The 24,186-nt window shown below is 36.6% G+C and overlaps 2 protein-coding genes across 4 annotated transcripts in view; both read left to right on the forward strand.

The window, feature by feature from the left end:
• The window catches only part of LOC116169518 (gamma-aminobutyric acid receptor subunit beta-like), a 34,951-nt gene extending 14,361 nt beyond the window's left edge, over nucleotides 1–20,590 (forward strand). For both annotated transcript variants that reach the window (XM_031485630.1, XM_031485631.1), the window contains 3 exons: nucleotides 6,731–6,949; nucleotides 15,752–15,994; nucleotides 16,043–20,590. In XM_031485630.1, coding sequence (XP_031341490.1) covers nucleotides 6,731–6,949; nucleotides 15,752–15,994; nucleotides 16,043–16,221 — 641 coding nt within the window. In that variant the 3' untranslated portion in view covers nucleotides 16,222–20,590. The remainder of the gene's footprint in view (nucleotides 1–6,730; nucleotides 6,950–15,751; nucleotides 15,995–16,042) is intronic.
• A 536-nt stretch (nucleotides 20,591–21,126) lies between these two features.
• The window catches only part of LOC116167651 (low-density lipoprotein receptor-related protein 4), a 46,600-nt gene continuing 43,540 nt past the window's right edge, over nucleotides 21,127–24,186 (forward strand). For both annotated transcript variants that reach the window (XM_031483079.1, XM_031483081.1), the window contains exon 1: nucleotides 21,127–21,563. In XM_031483079.1, the coding sequence (XP_031338939.1) occupies nucleotides 21,467–21,563 (97 nt within the window). In that variant the 5' untranslated portion in view covers nucleotides 21,127–21,466. The remainder of the gene's footprint in view (nucleotides 21,564–24,186) is intronic.

The following is a 24,186-nucleotide window of genomic DNA, read 5'->3' on the forward strand; positions in this document are numbered from 1 at the left end:
CTATATAGAGCTCTTAACCATTCGCCAAAGGACCTTTAAAACCATGGAAAAATGTATAAACATGTTATGAAGATGTTTTTATTTCTTTAAAAATGGCTGAAGCTTTTCCCCAGAGCTTTTGATAAAGGTCTCTGAAGATGCTTTAACGCAGAACGAAATGGACAATGACATTCTAAATAACTAAAACTGAACTATAAGAAAATGAAGATGCATTCTTACCATACAATATCTATAAAATATCCAATGAATCTTCAAAAAAAACTTGTAGAGAACCACCCTGAAGGATCATATATATATCTAAAAATACTCCAGGAATTACTTCAGAAATGTACAAAGAATCTCAACAGAATCTATGAATAATTTAGGAATTTTTGCAATAACGGGGAAGAAGAATTTCTTAGGAACCCTGAGGAACTTCATCAGTAAGAATATCATAAGGAATATTTTGCAGAACTTAAAAGATCCCTAAGTATGGATACCCTCAATATGCTCATAAAATTCTGCTAGGAATCTCTGACGAAGAGAAGAACAAAACAGATAGTATAGTGAATGTCTCAGAAGGTGCATTAAAAAATATTGGAATATTCTCTTAACAACCTCCAAAAATTCAAAAACGTTTGAAGTAAATAAATGGGCGGGGGGGGAGGGGGTTATTGCTAACGCTCTATTTTGCATGACTAAAATCTCTGTTTACAGCAGAAAATCGGTATACGAAGAGATTTAAAAAAGTTGAATAACTCAAAAAGACTGTGTAGCTCAGTGGTAGAGCGTTGGTCTACATAGCCGGAGGTCGGGTGTTCAAACCTGGACTGAGGTAAGAATTTTTCATCTGTGGCAGAGATGGGAATTTCCTTAGATCAGTTTCGAGCATTCTGCCGACTACTCCGAAATAGGTTTTCTTGCAGTTTTCCTAATTCGTAAGGTACATACCGGAGTACTTTAAAGGGGGACCTCTAAAAAGCATTGTGCGGGTCACTGTGTAAATGAACAGAAGCCCGTTGAGGGCCCAGAACAAGTGGGGCAATAAGGGCCACTCTGTAAATGGACAGAACCCCGTTGACGGCCCACAACAAGAGGGGCAATATAAATAAATACGCGCAAAAAATTTTAATTAAAATAAAAATTTTATAAACCGTATTAACCTTGCAAAAAATAGCACAAAATTGAGATACGAACAGAATTTTAATTTTACAACATCGACTGGGCTTGAAAGTGGACAATTTTATTTCAAAAATCATAAGGGCACAAAATTTATATGATTTCGAAAGATAGCACAAATATTGAATGTACTGCATGGCATTCATACATTGAACTTCTTAATCTTGCTACATTTGTATGCCAAAAACAAAATTATTCTTTTGCAAGGTGTCTGACTTTGTGACTTCTTCATGTGACGTACACATCGATGATGTACCTAAACAAAACGGAATTTTATTCAATCCAGTTAAAGTAATTTAGATCTACTTCATTTGAGTTCATCAGCGTTCAAAGCACGCCAAATATAGCAAACATTAAAATTAAAACATCTATGCTCGTAATTGTCGATTTAATCGTTCCCATTGCGAAATACCTTGCAAGTGACTTTTAAAAACTACTCGAAACTGGTTCTTGGAACTGCGGACGTAGTTCTATCGGCGGCATCTTTAATATAATCTTGTATAAATCTGAGTTCTTTATTAGTGGTCGGAACCATTTTCCTACTTGTTTATGTCATAAACATTTTATTGCGACATTTTTGTTAATCGAGTAGCTCTTCTTTATTAACATGAATGTTATTCATTTAGCGTGCACGTTTGAATACATATCTTTATCGGATTGGCAGCAAAATCCTCTAATTTTTCAACGTTCAACGGTACCGGTAGCATTTGAATGCAGCACGCTTTCGAGATAATGTAAGTAAATCTAATTAAAGGAAAACTTTCGCCAAAGCGTTTTAGTTAAAATTCGAAGTGAGGGTAGGATTTACTATAACAGTATTAACATTTTACAACCGAATGCCAATCTCCTTTATACGTAATCCATCATTTAAAGGACTAATCGTCATTTTAACTTCAGGAGGGGCTAAAAATGTGGAAGCCACAGTATTCAGATTGGAAAGATTCTTTTTCGATCGACTCCTACGTTTCTATGCGATCCACTATTTTAAATAGGAACATTTACACAATAGTTGTTGGTAGTTAGGTTGGATACGAAGTCCTAAAGTGGTTAACTTTGATAACTAAAGTTAACTTTGATTCCAGAAACTGAGGCAGGAACAGAAAGTTATGCGGTTTTCGCAAAATTATCCTAATTAGTTTAGTTAGTACACATTGCGTATCGTCTGTAGGTGAATAATGGTAATGTTATTAGGTTGACCTTTAACCCAGGGAATAGAAGATCCATTGTGAATGCGCTGCTTGAAATTAAAGTGCCGCATTATCTGGTAAGGGTTAGGGATGTAGGATTACCTCAAACCGTATCGTTATGGAACGAAACCGTCCGGTGACACGTATAGTTGTTTAGATCTAGTACGGGAGTGCCTCATGGATCTGTCCCCGGGCCCCTTTTGTGGATCGTGAAGTACGACGAGGTACTGATAGGATATCAACCGCTAAAGGGGTAGAACTGATGGGATTTGCCGACGACCTCCTGGTAGTAGTGCGTGACGAGGTGGTCCGCAAGCTGACACTAGTCCCCAGCAAAAACCAAACTCGTCATGATGGGAAGAAGAGGATAGTCGCGACTACCTCGGAAGTGATGGAGCAGAGGATATCCCTAGAAACGAAGATCAAGTGCCCGAGATGAGAGGTGAAAAAGGACGACACTTGAGGCTCGGATCGGTACAATAATAGGATAGCATAACATAGTGAACTTGATGACGGAGAATACGAACCTCTGGGGCAGTATTCGCGCTTTTGTCATGCGAGTGGTGAGGACCAGAGAGTTCGCAGGGCGCGAAACGGAAAGAAATAGGCAGTGAGCTATAACTACACTTTTGGCGAACATCTAGGGAGCGACCATCTGCCCCCGACCGGCTATATAGCGAATGTCCATGAACCTAGCAAAGCAAGGTCAGCAGAACACAATCAATAATATTGCATAATTAGGTGCTAATTGAATGCCCTATCCTTGAATTAAATGCTCCTTTTTTTTTAATTATTACATGTTCTGCCAGGTTCATATGAACTCAGCAGCAGCAGCAACTACCTTTAAAACCCAAGAAAATAAAAAGTTAACTAACTATAATTAGGTGCTAATTAAGTGCCCTATCCCCGAATTAAATGCTCCTTTTTTTTAAACTATTACATGTTCTGCCAGGTTCACAATTTAGAAAAAGGAGCATTTAATTCGGGAATAAGACACTTAATTAGCACCTAATTATAGTTTTCTTGGTTTTTTGAGGTAGTGCTGTGCTGAGTTCATATGAACATGGCAGAACATGTAATAATTTAAAAAAAAGGAGCATTTAATTCGGGAATAGGGCACTTAATTATGCAATATGTTTGATTGTGTTCTGCTGACCTTGCTCTGCTAGGTTAATGGACATTCCTAGCGAAAAATGTACAAGCGGTACCCTAAGCTACTACGGCATAGGGGATTGGTTTTAGTGGCTAAACCTCTGTCGAGGGAGTCCCACAGTCCCTTCCTATAGATTGAAGGAGCACTGAAGATCTACAAAAGCATCAGGCGTGAGGCGATAAATACCCAAGAAATGCACTATAAGTAGATGGATAACTTTAAGAACAATTAAAAAGCTCTGTAAACGGGTATAACTATAAACCCCCAAAAACACTGGAAAGTATCTATAAACCTCTGGAAACCTTTTATATACTCTAGCGAGTTTTGTGAACCCCTTAAGCCCTTTCCATAAACTTTCAAGACAAGCGTTCTATGCACTTCTAAAAGTGGGCCAGCGTAGGACCAAAAATCATCTGCAGAACCTTCAAAGGTTATGTAAGTACTTATAAGGTTTCGAAGAGTATCTAAAATGTTTTTCAGAAGCTTTTATCGCTTTAAGAACATCGAAAGTCCTTTTTAAGGGTCTGATTCCTTTCCAAATCTAGAAAAGACCGAACAGCTTTCGCAGGCCCAAGAAGTGCCAGAAGACACAGACAAGATATAGAAGGTTCTTGTAATAACCTAGAAAGCCTTAAAAATGACTTTCAAGACACCTTGACAAGGCGCTGAAAGCGCTGTAAAAAAAATCGAGAGGCGTTGGAAAGTCTGCGGTGCTTTGTATCGTATTAAAAGGCGTAATAGGAATGCGTTTAAAAGGATTCAAGAGTCTCCTAGTGCCGTAAGTCGTTTACAAAAATCAATGAGATGACGCCATTACTAGAGCTTTTGAAAGCATTCCAGGCCCATTACAAAGCTATTCCAAAGCTGACGAACGAGTAGAATCGACCCGAAAAGCAGCCCTGCAAATGCCTACAATTTTCTGAAAGAGACCTGTTCCAGTTAAGAGAATCTGGAATTTAAAAGGCAATTGTAGGTTATGGGCATAGAACTTAGGAAAGGTTAAGGTTATGAATACTATTTTATTTCTCTATGGTGCATATCAATTGCAGAATGGTTATTACTATTGCTCTGTTAACTACGTCACGCAGACGTTATTAAGTGCAAATTTGGTGGGATATTTACAAATAAACACAAGGTGGTTTATTTTACTTGAATGTGCACTTCAGTGTTAGTTTTTCATTTTAGAAATGTTTGTACATGCGTAACTTATGTTTAAATTGTTTCGTTTTGTAATAAGGTGTTAGAGGTAAGACACATGTGTTTTATAAGTTTTATTTGTTCGTTGCGATAAGGAGTTTTATTGTTAGGCGAAATTTAATAAATGCGCGTGTTCTTTCGTTGATAAGAAAATGCAAGGGTTACGAAGAATTGTGTGTTTCATATGGAGAAGTGGAGATGCTTGCGCGTTCCGTTCCGTCGTGACAGCGAATTTGCCGCGCCAATATTGCGCGTCCACGAGCATCGCGCGAATTTACAGTTACGCGAGATAATCTAGGCGAATTGTGATTGGCGATTTATTTGAAAATTCCTAAAGAAAGAGTTTGTTTTATGGTGGAAGTGGTGTTTCCTTAAATACTGGAGATATAGCGAGATGCCGGTTTTCTTACTATTTTTGTTTAAATATTTAAGTTCGTCTAGTGAGTAAAAAGAGTAAAAATTCGTGGAAAGTTTTCTTTTAAATGTGTTCTCCGTTATCGCAAAAAGTTAGTACGTGTGTGACCAAGCAAGTTGTTCCATCGTGAAGACTTTCTATAAGGTTATCTTTTCATTATAAGTTAAAAGTGTTCTAACGTCCGGAAAACCACCAGATTTTGTCATCAAATTCAGTGTTATCAAAAAGAAATATTGATGTTCCTGACGAAAACCATCTCGATATGTCTATAGTATTATGTATAGTCATTGAAAACAACTTAAACATTTCTTATCGAAAATAATGTTTCCTAGTATTGTAATAGAATAAGTAGAAAAGTAAAAGCTTCCCGGCGAACCAATTCAATTTCCGCAAAGAGTTCGGGTATTATTATCCATGGTGTATGACTGTTAGTAATTGATCTGCAATTATGCCTTACTGAAGGACGTGTCGAACTATAATAAATATATTAGAGGATAAATGGATAGCTCTCGGGATACACTAAAGATTGCCTAGAAAAAAGGACATAATAAAAAACCGATAAATATACATTAGATCTCACACTAACCCTATTTTGCTAGAGGGATGTCCCAAAAGGACCAATTCTGAGCCTAATACCTTTTTTTCACTACTAGCGTCTGATGACATGAATTAACCTTTTTTCCACTTGTAAAGTAGGCTTTCTCGGCATTTGTTCAAAGTGGTTAATAATGTGGACATTATTAACTAGTAGTCAATAATGAGAACTGTCACGCTGTCACTTTTAGAAAACACAACCGGAAATTTCGCTCAATAAACGTTTGGACAAGTTCTCTAAAATGAATAATTGCCACCCTCCGCCATTTCCAGAGAAATTACATACCTAAAATTTATCACATTTTGAAAAAATTCGAACGAAATTACTCTTTGAAAATATCTCAATGACAGAACAAAATACGGCCTGTTTGACTTGTACTTCTACGTACTTGATTGACATGTTAAATTAATAAACAAAAAATTCTGTTCAACCGTTCACTTTCTTATCAATATAATATGTTAATTTAGAGGATTTCAAGTGCTAGTAGTGAAAAAAATAGTATATATACCACGGTAGAGAAGTCTATTATTGCCTTCGCACCTTACATCCCTCGGCGCAAGCGCCTCGAGATGTACTCTTCGACTGCTGCTTGGGCAACAACAACTACTTCTCTTCTTTTCTTTTCCGCTACTTGCACTCCTTGAGCGGTGTCGCTTTGATCCGTGTCGTCTTGATCTGTGTCGTTTTGATTCGCGTCGTTTATCGCCAACGCTCCTCCTTCGTCTCCGAAATACCCACGGCGCGTTTGCGGCCATCTCGCAATACGGCCTTCTATCTTCGGATGACATACTTTTCCAGCAAGAGCCTTGATATATAATCTACTATTAATATACGAGTATATTTTAAGAAATAGTCTACATCTTCAACGAGGGTAAATAAATAAGACAATATGACAATTATACATCCTAATACAGACAAGAAACAATAATAAAAATAAAATACCCTATCATACGCGCGTTATAAAATCACATTCCAGGAAGGAAATTAATGGGATTATGGATTAACACTTTCTTATCCTTGTCTAGGTATCACAACCGTCCTCACCATGACCACCATTAGCACCGGCGTTCGCAGTTCATTACCTAGGATAAGTTACGTAAAAGCTATTGACATATACTTAGTGATGTGTTTCGTCTTCGTGTTTGCTGCTCTTCTTGAATACGCGGCTGTAAATTATACGTATTGGGGAGCAAGAGCGAAAAAGAAGAGCAAAAAGTCAAAGGAAGTCGAAGAGAAAAGGCCAGGTGCGTAGTATTTTGATATTTATCCCATGGTATTATGAGTAGATTAGAATTCCTGCCAGAAATGGTCACGTTTACAAAAACATCCTCTTTTTCTGATTGTGATTAATCCGAAATCTACATCTATTACACATTGTATGCGTGTTTTAATAAAGAAAAAGTAGGCAACAAGGGGGCAATAAATACGAAAATAATATACAGTGCGGAAAAAAGTATAGACTACCCCTAATAATTTTGTGCTTCTCGGCTTTAATAAAAAACCCTCGAACGTCAATTTAGTTTTTCAGTTTTCTACATTTTGATATTGATTTCTGTTTGCTAAATTCTCGATTAATTTTTAACTGAATTATCTGAATGTCCAAGACATAAATTGATGTATTTTTGTTGACTATATGTATTTTACAAGGTTAAAATAAATGGTCGTTAAAAAAGGGATGGTAATACCGAGGATCCTTCGATATTTCGTTGTATCGGTTTATTAAATCAAGGGTTCGTTGCTACGTACGAACCTATACGAGATTTTGTTTATTCATCGATTCACCGAATAAGATGCAAGAAATAAAGGCAAAAGCCTGTACTTTGTCGTCCTCCAGAAATGTTCTTTATCTCGTCGTCTCAGGTTTCATCTGTGTGGCAGCCAACGATGTCTTCAGATTTGTTTCATGGTTCGCTGTCTCGTAGTCGTAGTTTACGTAGTTTTGGGTATACAGTTCGCAAGCAAAAGAAAAACAACACGCTGCCATTTCACACAATACGATACGCTTTCAGGCGACCATTAATAAATGGAAAGTTTTCGATTTATGGTGAAACTCAGTTGTTAATATTGATACACGATGGAAACTGGTAAAACCCGGACCCGGACTTGGTAGGTTAAAGCCGGATCCGGACCCGGACTTGGTGGGTGAAAGCCGAACCCAGATCTGGACTTGGTGGGTTTTTCCTGCATCGGCACATCGACGCCATAATGACGATTCTTACTTTTTTGGTTAGATTTACCCTTTTTATGCGTCAAAAGCGATCACCCCATATTTTCAAAATGGAGGAAGAAAGTAGAATCAAATTAGTTACGTAAATGAAACGGGCAATTAATTTCTTTTGTAATCAGTCCTTGTAGTCGCTGTATTAGGCTTTATTTTAGGCGAACGCTATAGCGGAAGCGGAATTTCACAAAAATCGCTCCATAAATACACGAAAGCTTAATCTAATTGTATCAGATCGGCTTTGTATTTTTACCGATCTCGTAACTTTTATCTTTACATAATAATGTATATACCTAATAACCAAATTATAAAGGATCTAGTAGTTTATTGGTACAAAATTCCCCCCACAAAAGTGATTCGTAACCGTGTCTTAGTTCGGGTTATGCTCCGAGTTTTATCTACAAAATCTCCGTCCGGTTTTTACCAACCAAGTCTGGGTTTTATCCTCGCGACCTTTTAATTTGGCCTTAAAAACAATTCTACCCGGATACAAAAATTCATGCGATCGATCTTCATGCATGAAGTGAGTAACTCTGTCTCTTCGCGTACCTATGAATTAAAGTTTTAACTACCCCTTCCCGCACTTTATACAAACCATCTTACTGATTATAGCATGATAAGTGTGTGATAAATCAGCACGTTAACGATACAATATGAATTTTTATATATATGCATACGTTTCCTCTGAATTATGAGTAAAAAGTAATTAATTTTTAATTAAAAAACAACGTAGCCCCCGTTACACAATCATTATAATTGATTTTATTATTTCAAAGAAAAAAACTATAAAGGTAATGTGTACCTCTCTTTCCTCCCTCTCTCTCTCTCTCTTGTGCACGACAAATGCAGAAATAATGCAGGAAAAATCAGCCCACTAGTCACATCGACATTTATATCGTCGGCTGCTCATTCCACTATTTTGGAAGATTGAACACCGCTTTGGGCGAAAACGTTACAGTACCGTAATGGGTAATGCGGGAAATCAAGATTTTTTCAAAAGCTGACGGGTGATGGATATTAAAAGAAAGTTTTTTTAAAGTATAAATCAGTGAAGTATAAAAAAAATTTTAATAGTTCGCATTTTCGCAATAGTCAGCATAATGTCAAGATCATACAAGTATTTGAAAGTAAGTGACATTTTTTTAACTGTCGTGTTATTTGATTAACAGTAAATTTGTTTCGGTTCGATTTAATTTAGGTAGTATTGGGAAAAGATAGTTAATTTTAGATTTATTAAAGTGTTTTTAAATTTTTAAAGCCAGTAAGTTTAGAGTCTTGTGTAATTTAAGCAAGCCGAGTGTGTGATTAAATGTAAAAATAAATTCATGAAAATTCTGTTTGGATCTCTAGTTTATGTGACCTTTTCAAGTCATTTTCAGTGGCGAACAGTGAGCTGACAGTTTTATTTTTAGCGCATTTCCACAAAAAAAAAATGCGCTATTGTGGCCACTTTGTCCGTCCGTCCGTCCGTCCGGCTGTCCGTCCGTCCGTCCGCTCGTTTTGCGACGCTACTAGTTCTTTATCTTAAGAGCTATTGTTCTACTTTTTTCGCTATTTGGTTCGTTATGGTGTCGAGTCTTGTACCAAGGAAGGAATTTTTCTGTACCGCTTACAAAAAAAGTTATTGTAAAAAAAAACAAAAAACCGTTTTTTTACATGTTCTATAATTTTACACTTTTGCCGTTTATTAACGATCTGCATGCTGGTCTGTCCGTCTGTTCCTTTGTCTGTCTGTCCATCTATCTGTCCGTGTGAACGATAACTTTGTTAGAAATGTTCGATCGCTTTTACATCTCCGTTAGTTATGAACTGAATTGCATGAAATTCAATATGGGCATAGCTTTAGCCATATAATACGCAATGCCAAAAGTTGAATCGAATTCACAGTGCCCTTTTCGCATCTCGACCATTTATAAACCGAATTGCAAACTTTTTTACTTATAAAAGTATTTGAATGAAATTTGATACATAGGCACTTGTAATAAAGGAAAGTCAAACGCCAATTTCAAAATTTGGTTTTGCGCATGCGCAGTGCCAACTTTTTTATTTGCGGAAGAATTTACACGAAATTTGATACATAGGCACTTGGAATAAAGGAAAATCAAACGCCAATTTCAAAATTTGGTTTTGCGCATGCGCAGTGCAAACTTTTTTATTTATGGAAGAATTTAAACGAAATTTGATACATAGGCACTTGGGATAAAGGAAAATCAAACGCCAATTTCAAAATTTGGTTTTGCGCATGCGCAGCGCCAACTTTTTTATTTATGGAAGAATTTAAACGAAATTTGATACATAGGCACTTGGGATAAAGGAAAATCAAACGCCAATTTCAAAATTTGGTTTTGCGCATGCGTAGTGCCAACTTTTTTATTTATGGAAGAATTTAAACGAAATTTGATACATAGGCACTTGGGATAAAGGAAAATCAAACGCCAATTTCAAAATTTGGTTTTGCGCATGCGCAGTTCCAACTATTTTATTTATGGAAGAATTTAAATGAAATTTGATACATAGGCACTTGGAATAAAGGATCATCGAGCGCCAGTCTCAAAATTTTCTTTTGCGCATGCGCAGTGCCAACTTTTTTATCTATGGCACCATTTAAGTGAAATTTGATACTTGCGCTTGGAACAAAGGAAAATCTAACATTAGTTTTAAAATTTAGGTTTGCGCAGTTCCAACTTTCTTATTTAGAAAAGCATTGAAATGAAATTCTTCTCATAAACTGAAATTGAAGTAACACGTCAAAAATGGATTGCCCATGTGCAACGCTATCTTTCATATTTGTGGCCGGATTTTTACGATTTTATCAGAAGTTGCATCTTATAAATGGGAAATGAATGCAAGTGGAAATGCGCTTTATGTAAATCGTTTACGACTACTTTTTAACTTGTTTTAAGTGTTAGCCCTAAAGTTCAGTGTTTGGTATTTTTGTAAAGGTCATGTTGTGCTGCCAGGTGGTTCACAGCAATCTCAACCCCTATGTCGCTGAAAAGAGTAATGAACGCTTTATTTATCAAGATGATATGAAATATTGCTTCTATTAGTATTAAGAAGGTATTTTATTTTCATAGGCTACAAGCAAAATAGCCAATGAAAATCGTGAAACAAAAAGTTTGTTTGGAGGAGTAAAAAGGCGCCAATAAAAAAATATAAAATTGCTAGGTCAATTTATATTGTACAGTATGCAACGGAACACAAGAGATATGGTTCGCTAAGAAAGGAAGGAATCTAATATAATTCTGCAAACCCAAAACTTCTACTTCCTATAGGAGAGAAGTACAGCTCTAAAAGAAAAATAAAAGCACAATACAAATTAGGGAATGAAAAATGTAGCTTCTTCATGAATTATGCGTGAGGTCGCAAACAAACATGAAGGCGCATAAATTTTGTAATAAGCGCATTTTCACATTCTATGACTTTCTTAGGTAAAATTTTGTCGTTTCTTTTAACCTCCACCAATCTCTTCTACGTTTTAAACCGCCGCGCCTTAAGACATTATCCAATTTTAATTCGCACCAAATTACAGAAATCGAGATTTATACCTTTTTAACTGACTGGTTTATTATCCGACACTATTTCCCTCCTTCAACGCTTTGTGTGCAAGATTAATGTGTAATCGTATATTAGATTTAATTCTTTTAAGCGCCTTCTTATACTATTTAATTTTTATTACTCCACGTAACATCTTATTCAGTAAGAGTTATGGTTATACAAAAACGAGATTATTTTTAGACTGAAAATTTTCCCCAAGCATTTGTACAGAGTTTGTTACAGGTGAAGATCAGTCTGAAGAAGTTCAATGTTTTTTTCGGTAATATTGCTTGAAACTGATGGAGTACTTGCTCACACTACCAACCTTTTTGGATAATGTCTTGTTTAATAAAATCTCCATTTTTCAACCTAGTTTCGCCAAAAATCTGCAACCTGCTTGATGTTCACAATGTATTTCATTACGGTTCCCTACTGAGAGCGTATCGTACAAAAAAGTGATTGATTGGAAGTGCTCAAAGCACAATGCATCCAGCCCCTATTCGTATAACTACGACCTTTTAAGGGGTACAAGTCTCGTTTAACATTTTCACATGACAATATCGTAAATTACTAAGAGACACTAAGCAGTAAACAACACCACAATTAACGATAATGACGATGTTTACCCTGCGTTCTGAATAATTTATAAATTTAATTGGATGTAGATATAGGTACGCACCGTATACAAGGAAGCATGTTTGAACATTCAATTGTGCTTAATAGTGTAATAAATTTAACACCTGTGTCATACATAGATGAAATCCGTGAGTGGGCCCGACTCGAAAACGTCGCCCATAGCGTGAATGTGCATATTCCGAAATGTACGCCCCCGTAAGATTTAGATTAGTATGTAGTTAGAGAATAATTTATGTGTTTACCCAGTAGCGATCCTTTAGAAAATTGTATTAACAATGACAAGCTCTCAAAAATTCTGTTATACTACTCCTACGCGCCACTTCAAAGTTTCATTTCCTCGTTTCGCAACCCACGACGTTATAATCAGACGTCAATCTATCCAGTAGTGTAATATTAGTTTTTATTTCATTTTGAACGAATAATTGCAATTACTGGTATTGAAATGTAAGAAGCATAAAACGTTATTTCATTTGGAAAACTTCTTAAAAAAAGCAAAAATTGTTTATTATTTGCCTCTTTTGGTGATTTTGCTTACTGTAGATTTCTCCTTTTCCCTCCTTGAAATTTAACTACAAAATTTTGAACTTGGATTCACTAAATGGCCATACAACTGTATATTAAAAATGAATTGCACATTACAAATGTTTCCCATATGCACTTTCCTTGGACATATGTTTCATTTAAAAACCCTGCCATGTAAAATAAATCGTAGTAACCACTTTGACTATAAAATACCTCTAATGTAAATCAAATCCAAAATCTGAACAATACATATTGAAACGCAGTAGTTCTGTTATGGTTTCGATAACGTCTTACTGAAATATCTTATTACTCTTTCTTGTCCATTCTGGATTTGGGACAGAACTCCAATTCCCACGTTGTTAGCGTCCCGTGTCCAATACAAAGTTGCCATGCGTATCAACATATCCAAGGATTGGCGATGTAGTTAGGGTTTCCTTGAGTTTTGAACGTTGTCGTTCTACCTAAAGATCCTTCTTTCTTAGTCACGTTGTTTCTTCTTCACAAGGACTACCGGAGAAGCCCAAAAAAACTATTTAATTCTGCAATAACATTTTCGTAATTGTTTATTGGTTAATGTCTTTTGCTACCACCAATCCCAAATGATTTTAAAGTCGTTAATCAATGCCACGCAACTCAAAAAACTGTAGATCTTGTAGTTCTCAAATCCATGGTTTTATTGCGCTGTGCTCAGAATGTAATATATTTCCACTAAAAAGGATGTAACTTGGTAAAGGAACCACAGGTGATTAAAGAACAAAGGTGTTACACTACGTACTATTACACTCGTCTATTGACCATAATTATCCTTAAGCATTCTACGAAAATCAGTATTTGTATGGGGATTCATTTTATGAACAGCGGTTTTACAACCGGATATATTTTTTCCAGACGTCCCAATCGCCCTTTGTGAGTACCCTCTTCCGACAATCCTTTCTGGAGATATAAGGGAATGTATCCGATCACGATAAGGGGTCAAGGAGGAGGACTATGGTTGGTAGGAATTAATTCCTTTCGTTGAGACCTTTCATTAGAGTACTATGAAGGATAAAACCAGTTCCACTCCCCCCCCCCCCCCCGAACCCATCGCCCACTAATCTCGAAAAAGAGTCGCCCGAGAAAGTTATAGTTTGAGACCTTTCATTAGAATACCATGAAGGGTAGTAGAACATGTGTTAACCCCCCAAAAGTTTAACTTGACACCACTAAACGCATACGTTTGCAAAATCTGAGACCAATTGGTTGGGGTATGTAAAAGTTATGCACGTTTTACTTTCAAAAACAGCATCTCAGGAAATAATTCATGGGGGGGGGGGCTCCCCTTTAAGACAGCGAAATTTGATGGCCGTGATGTCGCCCGCGTCATTTTAGTTGGCGTGGAGTTGTTAACGGAGGCCCCCACTCTGGCGGGAGTTGTTCTTGAATAAAAACATAATTTGAATATGCTAGCACTAACATGCACGAGTTAAACCACCCTGACGATATATAATCAAAAGTGCCAAAGCGGTGACATTACATTTTATGTACTGGCTATGCCCAGTTTGAATTTCATGCAATTCGGTTCATAACTAACGGAGATGTCAAAAGGGCCTTTCTTATTTCTTGGCTCACATTTCCCAATTTACGAACTTCGATCTAAAAATTTGATTAAGAATCCACCTGTAAAATTTTATCGTAATCAGTCTCCGTTCTATTTTAAATCGGGAGACATGAAGCCATCGAGCGGACGGACGGACGAGCGAGAGAACAACTCGACGCTAAAAACAGCTTAAAAAGTCTACGCATATGTGCGGACCACAATATCTTTTGGCTGCGTTCCCAACTAAGTCGCCCCAATATTGACGAAGACAGAAAGAACACATAAATTATAGTTGTGCAGTTTTCCTTATGAAATTATTGAATAAATATTTTGATCAACCAACTTAACCAAAATACGAGCAAGTATAGCATGAAAAGCACTTAGTTCCTGTCAAAGTCATGTGTTTTGCCGTTTCCCCGACGAAATTGATGTATACTTGAAACTTCAATGAGCTTTCTACGTCTTTCTACTTAGTTACATTTTCAATGGCTGAAGAATCTGGGGCATTATTTACGAAATATGCGCAAAGTTAGTTCGTTTCATTTGAATGTGTTTCTCAGTGTTATTTTTTTCCTTTTAGAAATGTTGTAAATGCGTAATTCTTGCTCAAAAGGTATTAATTCGTTATAGATTTCTCTCTTCTCAAATGGCACGTACGTAGTTAAAATTGAATATCTACAACGGGGCAACTACGATAAGGCAATTCGACAATGGAGTAACCTACGACGTCGATAAATATCTTGTTTATGCACTAGGAGTTCTCGATGCGCTTTCGTGGATGCTTTAATGTGAAGTGGTCTGGATTCGCCCCAAAACTTGAACGTAGTTAACGGTACACGGACCGACTGCAGAATTCCTGATTTCCCTGTCTCTGGTTGGAATGACTGGATGGTTAGCGGGCGTGGCTTCGTGGAAGTTTTCGCGTCCTCGTTTTCCTAAAAAATGCGGGTGGAAATTTCATCCGGGCACCGCTCTATGGAGATGATACTTGATTCTCGATATAATTTCGTTCTTGTATGAAACTATGAACAGACATAGTTATCGACTATCCTTGTGGTTATTTTATATCAATGACTCATTCCCAATTACCTCATTCCGAATATACATACGCAAAGTAGTATTTATGATCCTATTCTATTCACATGTGTAACAAAATTGCATTTATAACCGCGGTTGTTACTTTATGTTTCTAATTCCCTTTCAGCATCCTCACGGTTAAATAATATAATACCAACTTTGGTAGTTATAATTGAAACACATATTTCCTGGCAATGCAAAAACACATGTATTCAAGGTGACAGTTATACCTAAATATAACTTAAGCACTCTTATCAATTTAAAAATCCTTATACAAATTTTCGTGTATACGGAAGTCTGGTTACACTCGCCAATTCTAGAAGAACTGCCAAACATTTGAGTAAACTCTCGAATTAGGTACTCTTAAATTATATTTGAGCATTTGTACTGTTGTGGGATAAATGTAGTATTTAAGTTTACAACATAGGCAAAAAGTACCACATAAGAATATAATAAAATTTTAATTATATTCATCAGGGACCAAATCGACTGATACAACTTATCAACCGCACAATGAAGACATCATTGAACTGCAAGACGTTCGCATGAGCCCTATAGCATCAATCAGAAATCGACATAACAGTTCGAAATCAACATCTGGTGGTGCCACGGGCGAAGTAGATCCTTCAAAATTTCCTCCTAGTTTTCGAATTTCAAGATCCGTAGGTTATGGCTTCAATCCCCGGTCCACGCCGGGTCTTCGTTATAGAGGCTCTAAGGGTAAGTAGCATTAATCGTCTACGCCTTTACTAATTGCCGCTCTTGCAGGAAATCCACTTCATAAACCGAAAGTTTTCCACGTAATCCGTAAGGGCGCTTGCGCCCTAAAAGCGTCCATGCCGAAAATAAAAGATGTAAATGTTATCGATAAGTATTCAAGGATCATATTTCCAGTAACGTTTTTGTTATTCAACGTCGGTTACTGGGCGTTTTATTTCTTCGAGTGACGAGTACTTTTGCGTAGGTGCATTCGGTAAATTTCCTTGAGTCGAAGATGTAATTACAGACCTTGTGATTAAAATTGTGCGAATGAAACTGTACATAGAAGGTAATGCGTATATACATTTCGAACAAATGGGAATATTGTACATTCGTATATTTTTATGTTATAAGAAAAAAATATATGTACCTATTTAAGAAGATGTAGGTCGGCAAAATCATATTTTTGAAAGTTGATGTTTGTTGAGGATTGTTAAAACACCAAAAATAGGGAGCGCAATATATACTATTATTATTATCATTTAAGGTGTGTGGGAAAAAGTCTAAGATTTTTAATTTTTACAATTTTACAAACAAAAACTACATCTTTAGAATTCAGCAGTGAGGTTGAAACCAATATCGACATTGAGTACCACTATAAATAGGGTGCAGTGGTACAGTCAGCAGTTAGTTCAGCTTAAAAGCTGGAATCTCAAATTTGCTGAGGCGGATTCTACTGAATTTTGGGGTATCCATCAACTCATTATTTCTGGTTAAAAATAAGTCTTTCTAAAAAGGGAAAAGCGAACCTTCTCCTTGCTAAAATTTTCAGTGGACTTCTATAATCCACTATTATATGTGGTTTAGCGTTTGTTGAAAAGTCAGAACATGCAACATCAGATGTTCTCTTTAAACATTCGCATTTACGTAGCGTATCCAGAAAGTAAGTCTCCCTATTGTTTTTTTTCTTTTAAAGTAAAAGTATTGTTCATGCGGTCCATGCAACGGCGGCGGCCGCAGACCAACGGTTGAAGGTAATCGGCCACGATACAACACTTTCTCTTTTATTTACACATTTCCCTCTCTTTAATTCCACTTCCTAATTCTATTATGCGTAAAATACACAACATTTGCTTATCTAAACGCGCACCTGCTATAACGCATCGGTTTACAAATTAAATTAATTTTTAGCGATAAGCAATTCTTATCTACGAAAGGAGAAGAAACATGAGATAAACTTTTTAAATATGACACAAGTAATTTTCCTTATCCTACAACACGTAAATAAACAATTAAATAAACAAATTACAATGCGAACATTTAGACATCGTCCATACTACGTAAATTGTACACAACAATACTTTTACTTTGAGACAAAAAAATAGAGACCCTTACTTTCCGGATGCGCTAGGTATTTAGCTTTGTCGCCCTTAAACCGACGTTAGATCTGTCGCCTTTTGATGTTGTGTGATAAGATAGAGGGTATTGGTATAGGTATACTTTAATTTAAAAAAAAGCACTGAAAATAATAACACTCCCGTAATAGTCGTACCTAGGGCATTCCTCCCTCGTGACATTCACGATCGAAATGTTTGTTCATGAAATATTATCCCACAAGAAACGTCATTTTAGTAATATTCGCCTTTAAGTAAAATTCAACCCCTTACGCTCGTGTGGTACTCACCAAGAGGTGAGCTTTCTTACATGGGGTTAGTATCCTTAGTAACAAATACTCTGGGGACAAGATTTTGGGGAAGGATTTACCGCATACGCTGTTTCGAAGTATCCATTTAAATTTGAGCCCCTCCTCCGTATTAAGTAAAATGTATAAGTTCCAAGAATATTTGCCTCGATAAATTTACCTATTATTATTATATTAAACGATTAGGGGGCGGTAGCCATTTTTTTGCTCCTTAAGGGAGCGATTCTTCAGAAAAGGTTGGGTAAGCTATGAATGACTTCTTTTTATGTCAAGGAATGACAATTATCCTTGCAATACCACTCGGTATGGGAAACATGGGCAACTATTCACCTGCCTTGAATTTTTTTGGAGAAAATGTTCTGGGAGCGAGTTTCTGTCGGGAGAATACTGCGAGCTTACCCGGGGACGAGTTTTGTTAGTAATAAACTGGAGGCGAATCTTTACCGGTGAAACGAGTTTTCCAGGGTGAGTTTACTACACCCCTAAATTATCAATTTTTTGAACTTGCAGTAAGATAAGATCCAAAATATTCGTCCCCAGAAAATCCGGTTCTAGAATATCCCGCATCCAAGAATTGGATCACGAAATTCCCGTCTCCGTGACTTATTCCAGTATCGTGCAGAAAATTCATCCCAATGACGTCGCCCCTGAAATATTATTTTACTCGAAACGCCCACCCTGTGATGTACACAATCAAGAAACCTTGCCGGAAAATTTACTAAACCTTGATTCACCTCCAAAAAAAAATCTTGTAGGTACCTTCCCCCCAAGAACTTGGCTGTAAAAATACCCGCATATTCCACCCGCAAATTGCCCGCCAGCGCCGTTATGAATAAAATATGTGGGTCTTGGGTGTATGGAATCCTGTATAAAAGCGTCAACCTCAAGTACTATTGTAGGCCTGGAGAGAAGTTCTTTGAATGGTAGACACCCCATTTGAAATTAATAATTTACTATTGCTTCTTGGGAACTCAATTTGACCTAGTTCACCTGAGTAAAATGGGTTCTGGTTTTTTTAAATCACTAAAATACAGGGTTAGGTTTTGGGCTATTTCATAACCTATCTTCAAAAGTAAAGGGTAGACTGAGTTACCGGTCCAAATTCGGTCGCGAGCCACTGTGCTAACCGAAACACTCGGTCACGCAGTTCATATTCAAGTTAGGATTTAAGACCATCGACAATCGCACTGTTTTTTACAGAACCCAAACTAAAATCTTTACCTGCGTCCCTACCTGGCTGTACAAATATTCAATCGCAACTGACCGGCGGGTAAGTGGTCGCCTGATCCTGAATCTTTGCAGGCGGTTTCAATATTGTCAAGATTGTAAGAGGAAAAATGCCGCATGGTATTCGGTCCACATTTTCCTTGAGTGTGTTTCCAAAGAAGAGTTGCGTTGGTTCTGAACATAAATATATTTAAGGGACCGAGCATTCAGGAGCAAATTTACCGTACACGAATTTTTAATTTATCTGAAATTCCAAATTCAAAAACATTTTACTTTCAAGAATTTCGGAAAATTCACCTCCTAAATAACACAAGTAGGTACGTATGTACATTACAAATACGTAGTACGTACAGCACTCGATTAACGGACGTACTTGTCACGTACACTTACGGTTCATGTACGTACATGGTACGTTATTTTTACACTACTTTGTACATGCTAGGTACGTACTTTGTCCTACGTACATTAGACATACTGTTGTGTATGTATAATCTACTTGCCCACGTACGGCAAAGTACGTATCTAGCATGTACAATGCAACAAGTGCAAAAATAATGTACGTACATGAACCGTCAATGTAAGTGAAATGTACGTCCGTAAATCCAGTGCTGTACATACTATGTATTTGTGAGATATCCTGAGAGTGAATCTTCGGGATTATCCTGTCTTGAAATTCCCGCAGCACGGAAATTCACCCCTACTCGCAACGAGGAATTCTCGTCACCCAAATCGATTCGTACCCTACCCTCGTGCTCCAAAGCAATGTTTACATTTTACAATAAAGACATTAATGTCGGCATCCATTTTAAAGAAGTTTACATACGACCATGAAGAAGATCGCGGAATGTAAGCGTATAAAGACCAGACCACTACCGAAGTCTTAAAATTTCAAACTGCTGCAGCAGGTTATACTCCATTGATGCATTCATTTTGGAAGAGATCTCCTCCTCCAACCAAACTGCACACAATTTCAGATTATTAATTGTTTTCTACCCCATTCTACTAGGTTTCTGCATTGAGGCTAGGTAATCTTAGACTTTTCCTCCATCGACCAAAATTTATCTTTAAAGCAATAAATTTGTCAAAAATGTGATGCGTTGCTTGTTAAGATTGTACCAAAAACGCTTATGAAACTATATAAATTACGCATCAGATTATTTTTGAATCGCAAATCGCCTGCTAAAACTCGATTGTATTTAAGGGTGTCATCCCTAGATGTGTGCTTCTCTAATTTAATAACGGCGAAATTGTTACGGATAACCGTAGAGGTAATAGTTTAAATCAAATCTGTAGCGGTACTGTGCATTGTAGTGGTTCAAATTAAAACAAACAGAACTTCCATTGAGATTTGTATCAGCTACAAACTATGACCTCTGCCTAATTATTAAAGCAGTAAAATTGTTTAGCAACATTAAGATAATAAAAATTAGATAAAATACTTTATATTTAGGGATCGAAATTTGGGTACGATATTTAATTTTTCGTAGCTTGTAAGATCACATTTTTCATTCGGAGATTTTGTAAATTATAGTATATTGTTAGTAAGTAATTCCTTTTTAGATAGAGCTGTGAAGACTTTTCATTACTTATTAAACAATGTAAGGTAAATTTCTATGAATGTTGAATGTATTAAATTTTAACAGTTCCTGTTCTGAAGTCTATCTACGTTGAATGTAACCCCAAGATTATTGTAGAGAAAGTATGAGCAATTTTCATTTTAAGTAAATAAAATTACATAGGACAGAGATATGCGTTTTAATGTATTCTCACCTACGTACACACCTACCAATCACGGCGACAAACAACCTATTAGAATCAACCTTTCGTATAAACATACAATTAGTAAGTCATTTTGCTCGATAGTAAAAGACAGAGATCAAAGCGGTCCATACACGTAACGTGCGATTTGACAGCGCCAATTAAATCGCTCGCGTCGTGTACTAAGTAGTCATTTGTTAGTGGGTAACCACCTCTTAGTCACACGAAAGCAATATGGCATTGCGTGCGACATCAATTTAAATTGAAAAAGCTGGCGGCAAAATTTTTTAGTGCGTGGATCCCTTTACTAATACATTTTAGATGTGCCAAGATGCTTTACGGAGCGTGGGCCGATATAGAAGCGCCGGCGCCACTTCTAAAGAAGACGTAGCCAGTAGCATACCAACTAGCGAGAGAGAGAAAACAGAAACATCCTATCGAGGGTGGAACTAGGATTTTATCCCAGTTCGCAGTTTTACGAAAGATCTATTCGCAAGCGCGCGCAATTCGACTGCAAGTCGGCCAAATTTTAATCAATACCTAATAAGAGAAATTTTTCGTAAAGTAATAATTAAAGTTCTCATATTATATTTAAACGCTTAAACTGTATGTGATACGGAAACTAATTCGAATCAAAATTAATTTAATCCATCCTTATGGAGATACCGCACCCTCCATATAATCTGTAAGTGCACACGGAGAACATTTTTGGGAACGTGAAGAACGAATTAGCTAATAAACATGTTGGCTTATAAGAGAAGATAGGAAAGGTGGTGGACACCCCGACGCTCGAATCAAAAATTGGCATGCCGAAACGGCTTCAGATGCAATCTTGTTTTATTTATAAGGGTCGGCCCCATCAATTGTACATTTATATTTCAATTTTGATTGACATTTTACTAGGTAAGTATATGTAGATAAGTAGAGGGTAGGTTGCAAAAAATTTTCTGATGGGCGCGTGCAAATTATTGATTTCTTCATTGCTCGGGAAAAATTCCCGTGAGTAAAATATGGAACGGTACCCGTCCAAATTGTCTTAAGAAAACAGAGGGGCGAGTTGTAGCCATAACCACCCACGAAAATTGGCGGCGAAGTATCGACCCAACACAGCCTGCGCTGAATGGTTCATTCATAGAACTAGAGCACAATCTACTATTTTAAATCGCGAGGTATATGGTTACTCCCTGATTGACTCGCGACCCTTATTATCTTGTGAACTTTGCATAGAACACAAGTTGAACAAATTGTTGGCACTAACCCAAGAATTTGTTTAACAAGGTAAAGCGTAATTCCGAGCGTAATTCATAAATCCAAATTGCTTATGAAAATAGGTAGTACACATTTGCGTACCTTTACAAATATTTGGTCATTTACTATTATGTCTTAAAAATCATAATAATTGGAAATCTAAACCGAATCAGAATCATCTTCCAAAGTGAAGAACTTTCCACGTTCCAACTAACGTGACATGCGTTAATATTGCAACATCAAAATTCATGTTGGGGGTGTGTCTTTTGTTCATCAAGTGACAATCGCATTACCTTTGACATGGAAAATAATTCGCTAGAGATCAAAACATTTTTCTATAAAATTTTCCTTTTGTGAAAATTGTACAGGCATATAAACCACACCATTTCAATCATTGATATTAAAAAGTAGACAGTGAACGTTTGTAAATAGTCATTTATACATAATAATCCATTTTATGTCAAAACGGGCGACAATCCCTGGAACAAAAAGAACTCGCAGTCCCGCGATTATAGAGCTGTGTAAGTCAAAAGCTTCAAAATTCAAAAGCTCCGATCTCTTTTTAAATCTAAACGTATTGCTTTCAATACCGTGAGTGAGTAAAAGCTTCGGATGATTTTTACGTTCGACTTGGAATTATTCATTAGTGTTACACCGCAGTTATAAATCCTTTTCAAATGATTTCTATTCAAAAATTTATATTGCCATGAAAAGGGTTCAATGTTAAAACTGTAACTGTTTTGGTGGAATTTGTAGTATGCATTAGAGGTTTAGAGAGCATTATTGCACAATCAGTCCAGCAAACTGCAACACTTCTTATGTATAATGTATTCTTTCCCTGACCCTATAATCTTAAATGCTCATAGCAAACAAAGAAGATTTGACAAGTTGGAATTGAATTCCTTTTTTTTTTTCAAATTGTTACCAGGTTGGGTGATAATGGTGTGTTTCCCACAATGGGCTCATCCCGCCTTCATTTTTTATTTCTGATCCACAAAGTACATTAAAAATAAAAAGACCCGTGTGTCCTCAATTTTTATTTGCGAGTAAAATAAACCCAAAAAAAATTATTGAAAAGCTGTGTTTTTAGTCCGAATTTGAAACGCTTCAGACTAAATACGTCACAAACCTACAACCAATCACGTAGAAGTGAGCTGGCAACCTTACGCGAGGGTCTGACGTTTGTCACATTTGACGTTTTGAGAGGGATGTTTAACTGCATCTAGCACGAAAGTGACAAGTGCCTGTGACAGATGACGCAAGTTATAAATGCCATTCTCCTGCAATATTGCCAAGTCGTTATGTCATCTGAATGGTTCTAGGAGCTGATTGGTCGGGCTTATTACGTCACAGAGCCCGCCACAATCATATCGTTTTGAATAAACCTTTAAAACCGCACATGTTCATTATTTTTTTTGCTAATCAGCCTCTATTTTTAAATAAACTTTTACTGTTCAAAAAAATGTTTTATGGTTTCAGGTACACGCTTATTAAATTAGAACTGCGGAATTCAACTATACTGTAAACCCCCATTGCGGGTCGTGAATTTTAGGTGCCTTCACTACTTGTGGGCCTACTTAATTAAGCACACTATTATAATCGACATTTGCTCAAAAAAACGGTTTTGTATAATCTGTAAGGAAAAATTTTGTATTACATTAACGGAAATTCTTGTGGAATTGTAGTGAAATTATGATGGAATGGAATTGATTTATCCTACACTTGATTTTGAAATACCTACACTTAGAGGGGAAACTACTTTATAATAATAATAATAATAATAATAATAATAATAATAATAACACACAGTTAAAAAACACAATACTCCTTCTTCTCAGAAACAACCCACTCGTATACAACCGAAACGCAAAAACCTTAACAGCACCACAGGCTCACAAAATACTGCAATATCTCCACAAAAAACCCAAGCAACCTCACAAATACGACCTCAGGAACAAAGAAACACCATAAATACAATTAAAAAACACAAAACTCCTTCTTCACAGAAACACACCACGTTATCACAACCCACTCGTATTCAACCCAAACGCAAAGCCAAAGAAACACTTACACAATAAACTCCATTTAATAAAATTACAGGAATTATTATAATGATTTTTTTGTTTTTGTTTTCCTCTTTCCTGATAGCGTTGGCTATTGTGCCCATCAATAGGTATGTTGGTAAGTACGAATTACATTATCCCTAGATGTCCAATGTACGTGTGTGATTTTTTTTTTTTTTTTTTTTTTTTTTTTTTTTTTTTTTTTTTTTTTTTTT

Source organism: Photinus pyralis, unplaced genomic scaffold (genome assembly GCF_008802855.1).
Source record: "Photinus pyralis isolate 1611_PpyrPB1 unplaced genomic scaffold, Ppyr1.3 Ppyr1.4_LG4, whole genome shotgun sequence".
Taxonomy (NCBI): Eukaryota; Metazoa; Arthropoda; class Insecta; order Coleoptera; family Lampyridae; genus Photinus; species Photinus pyralis.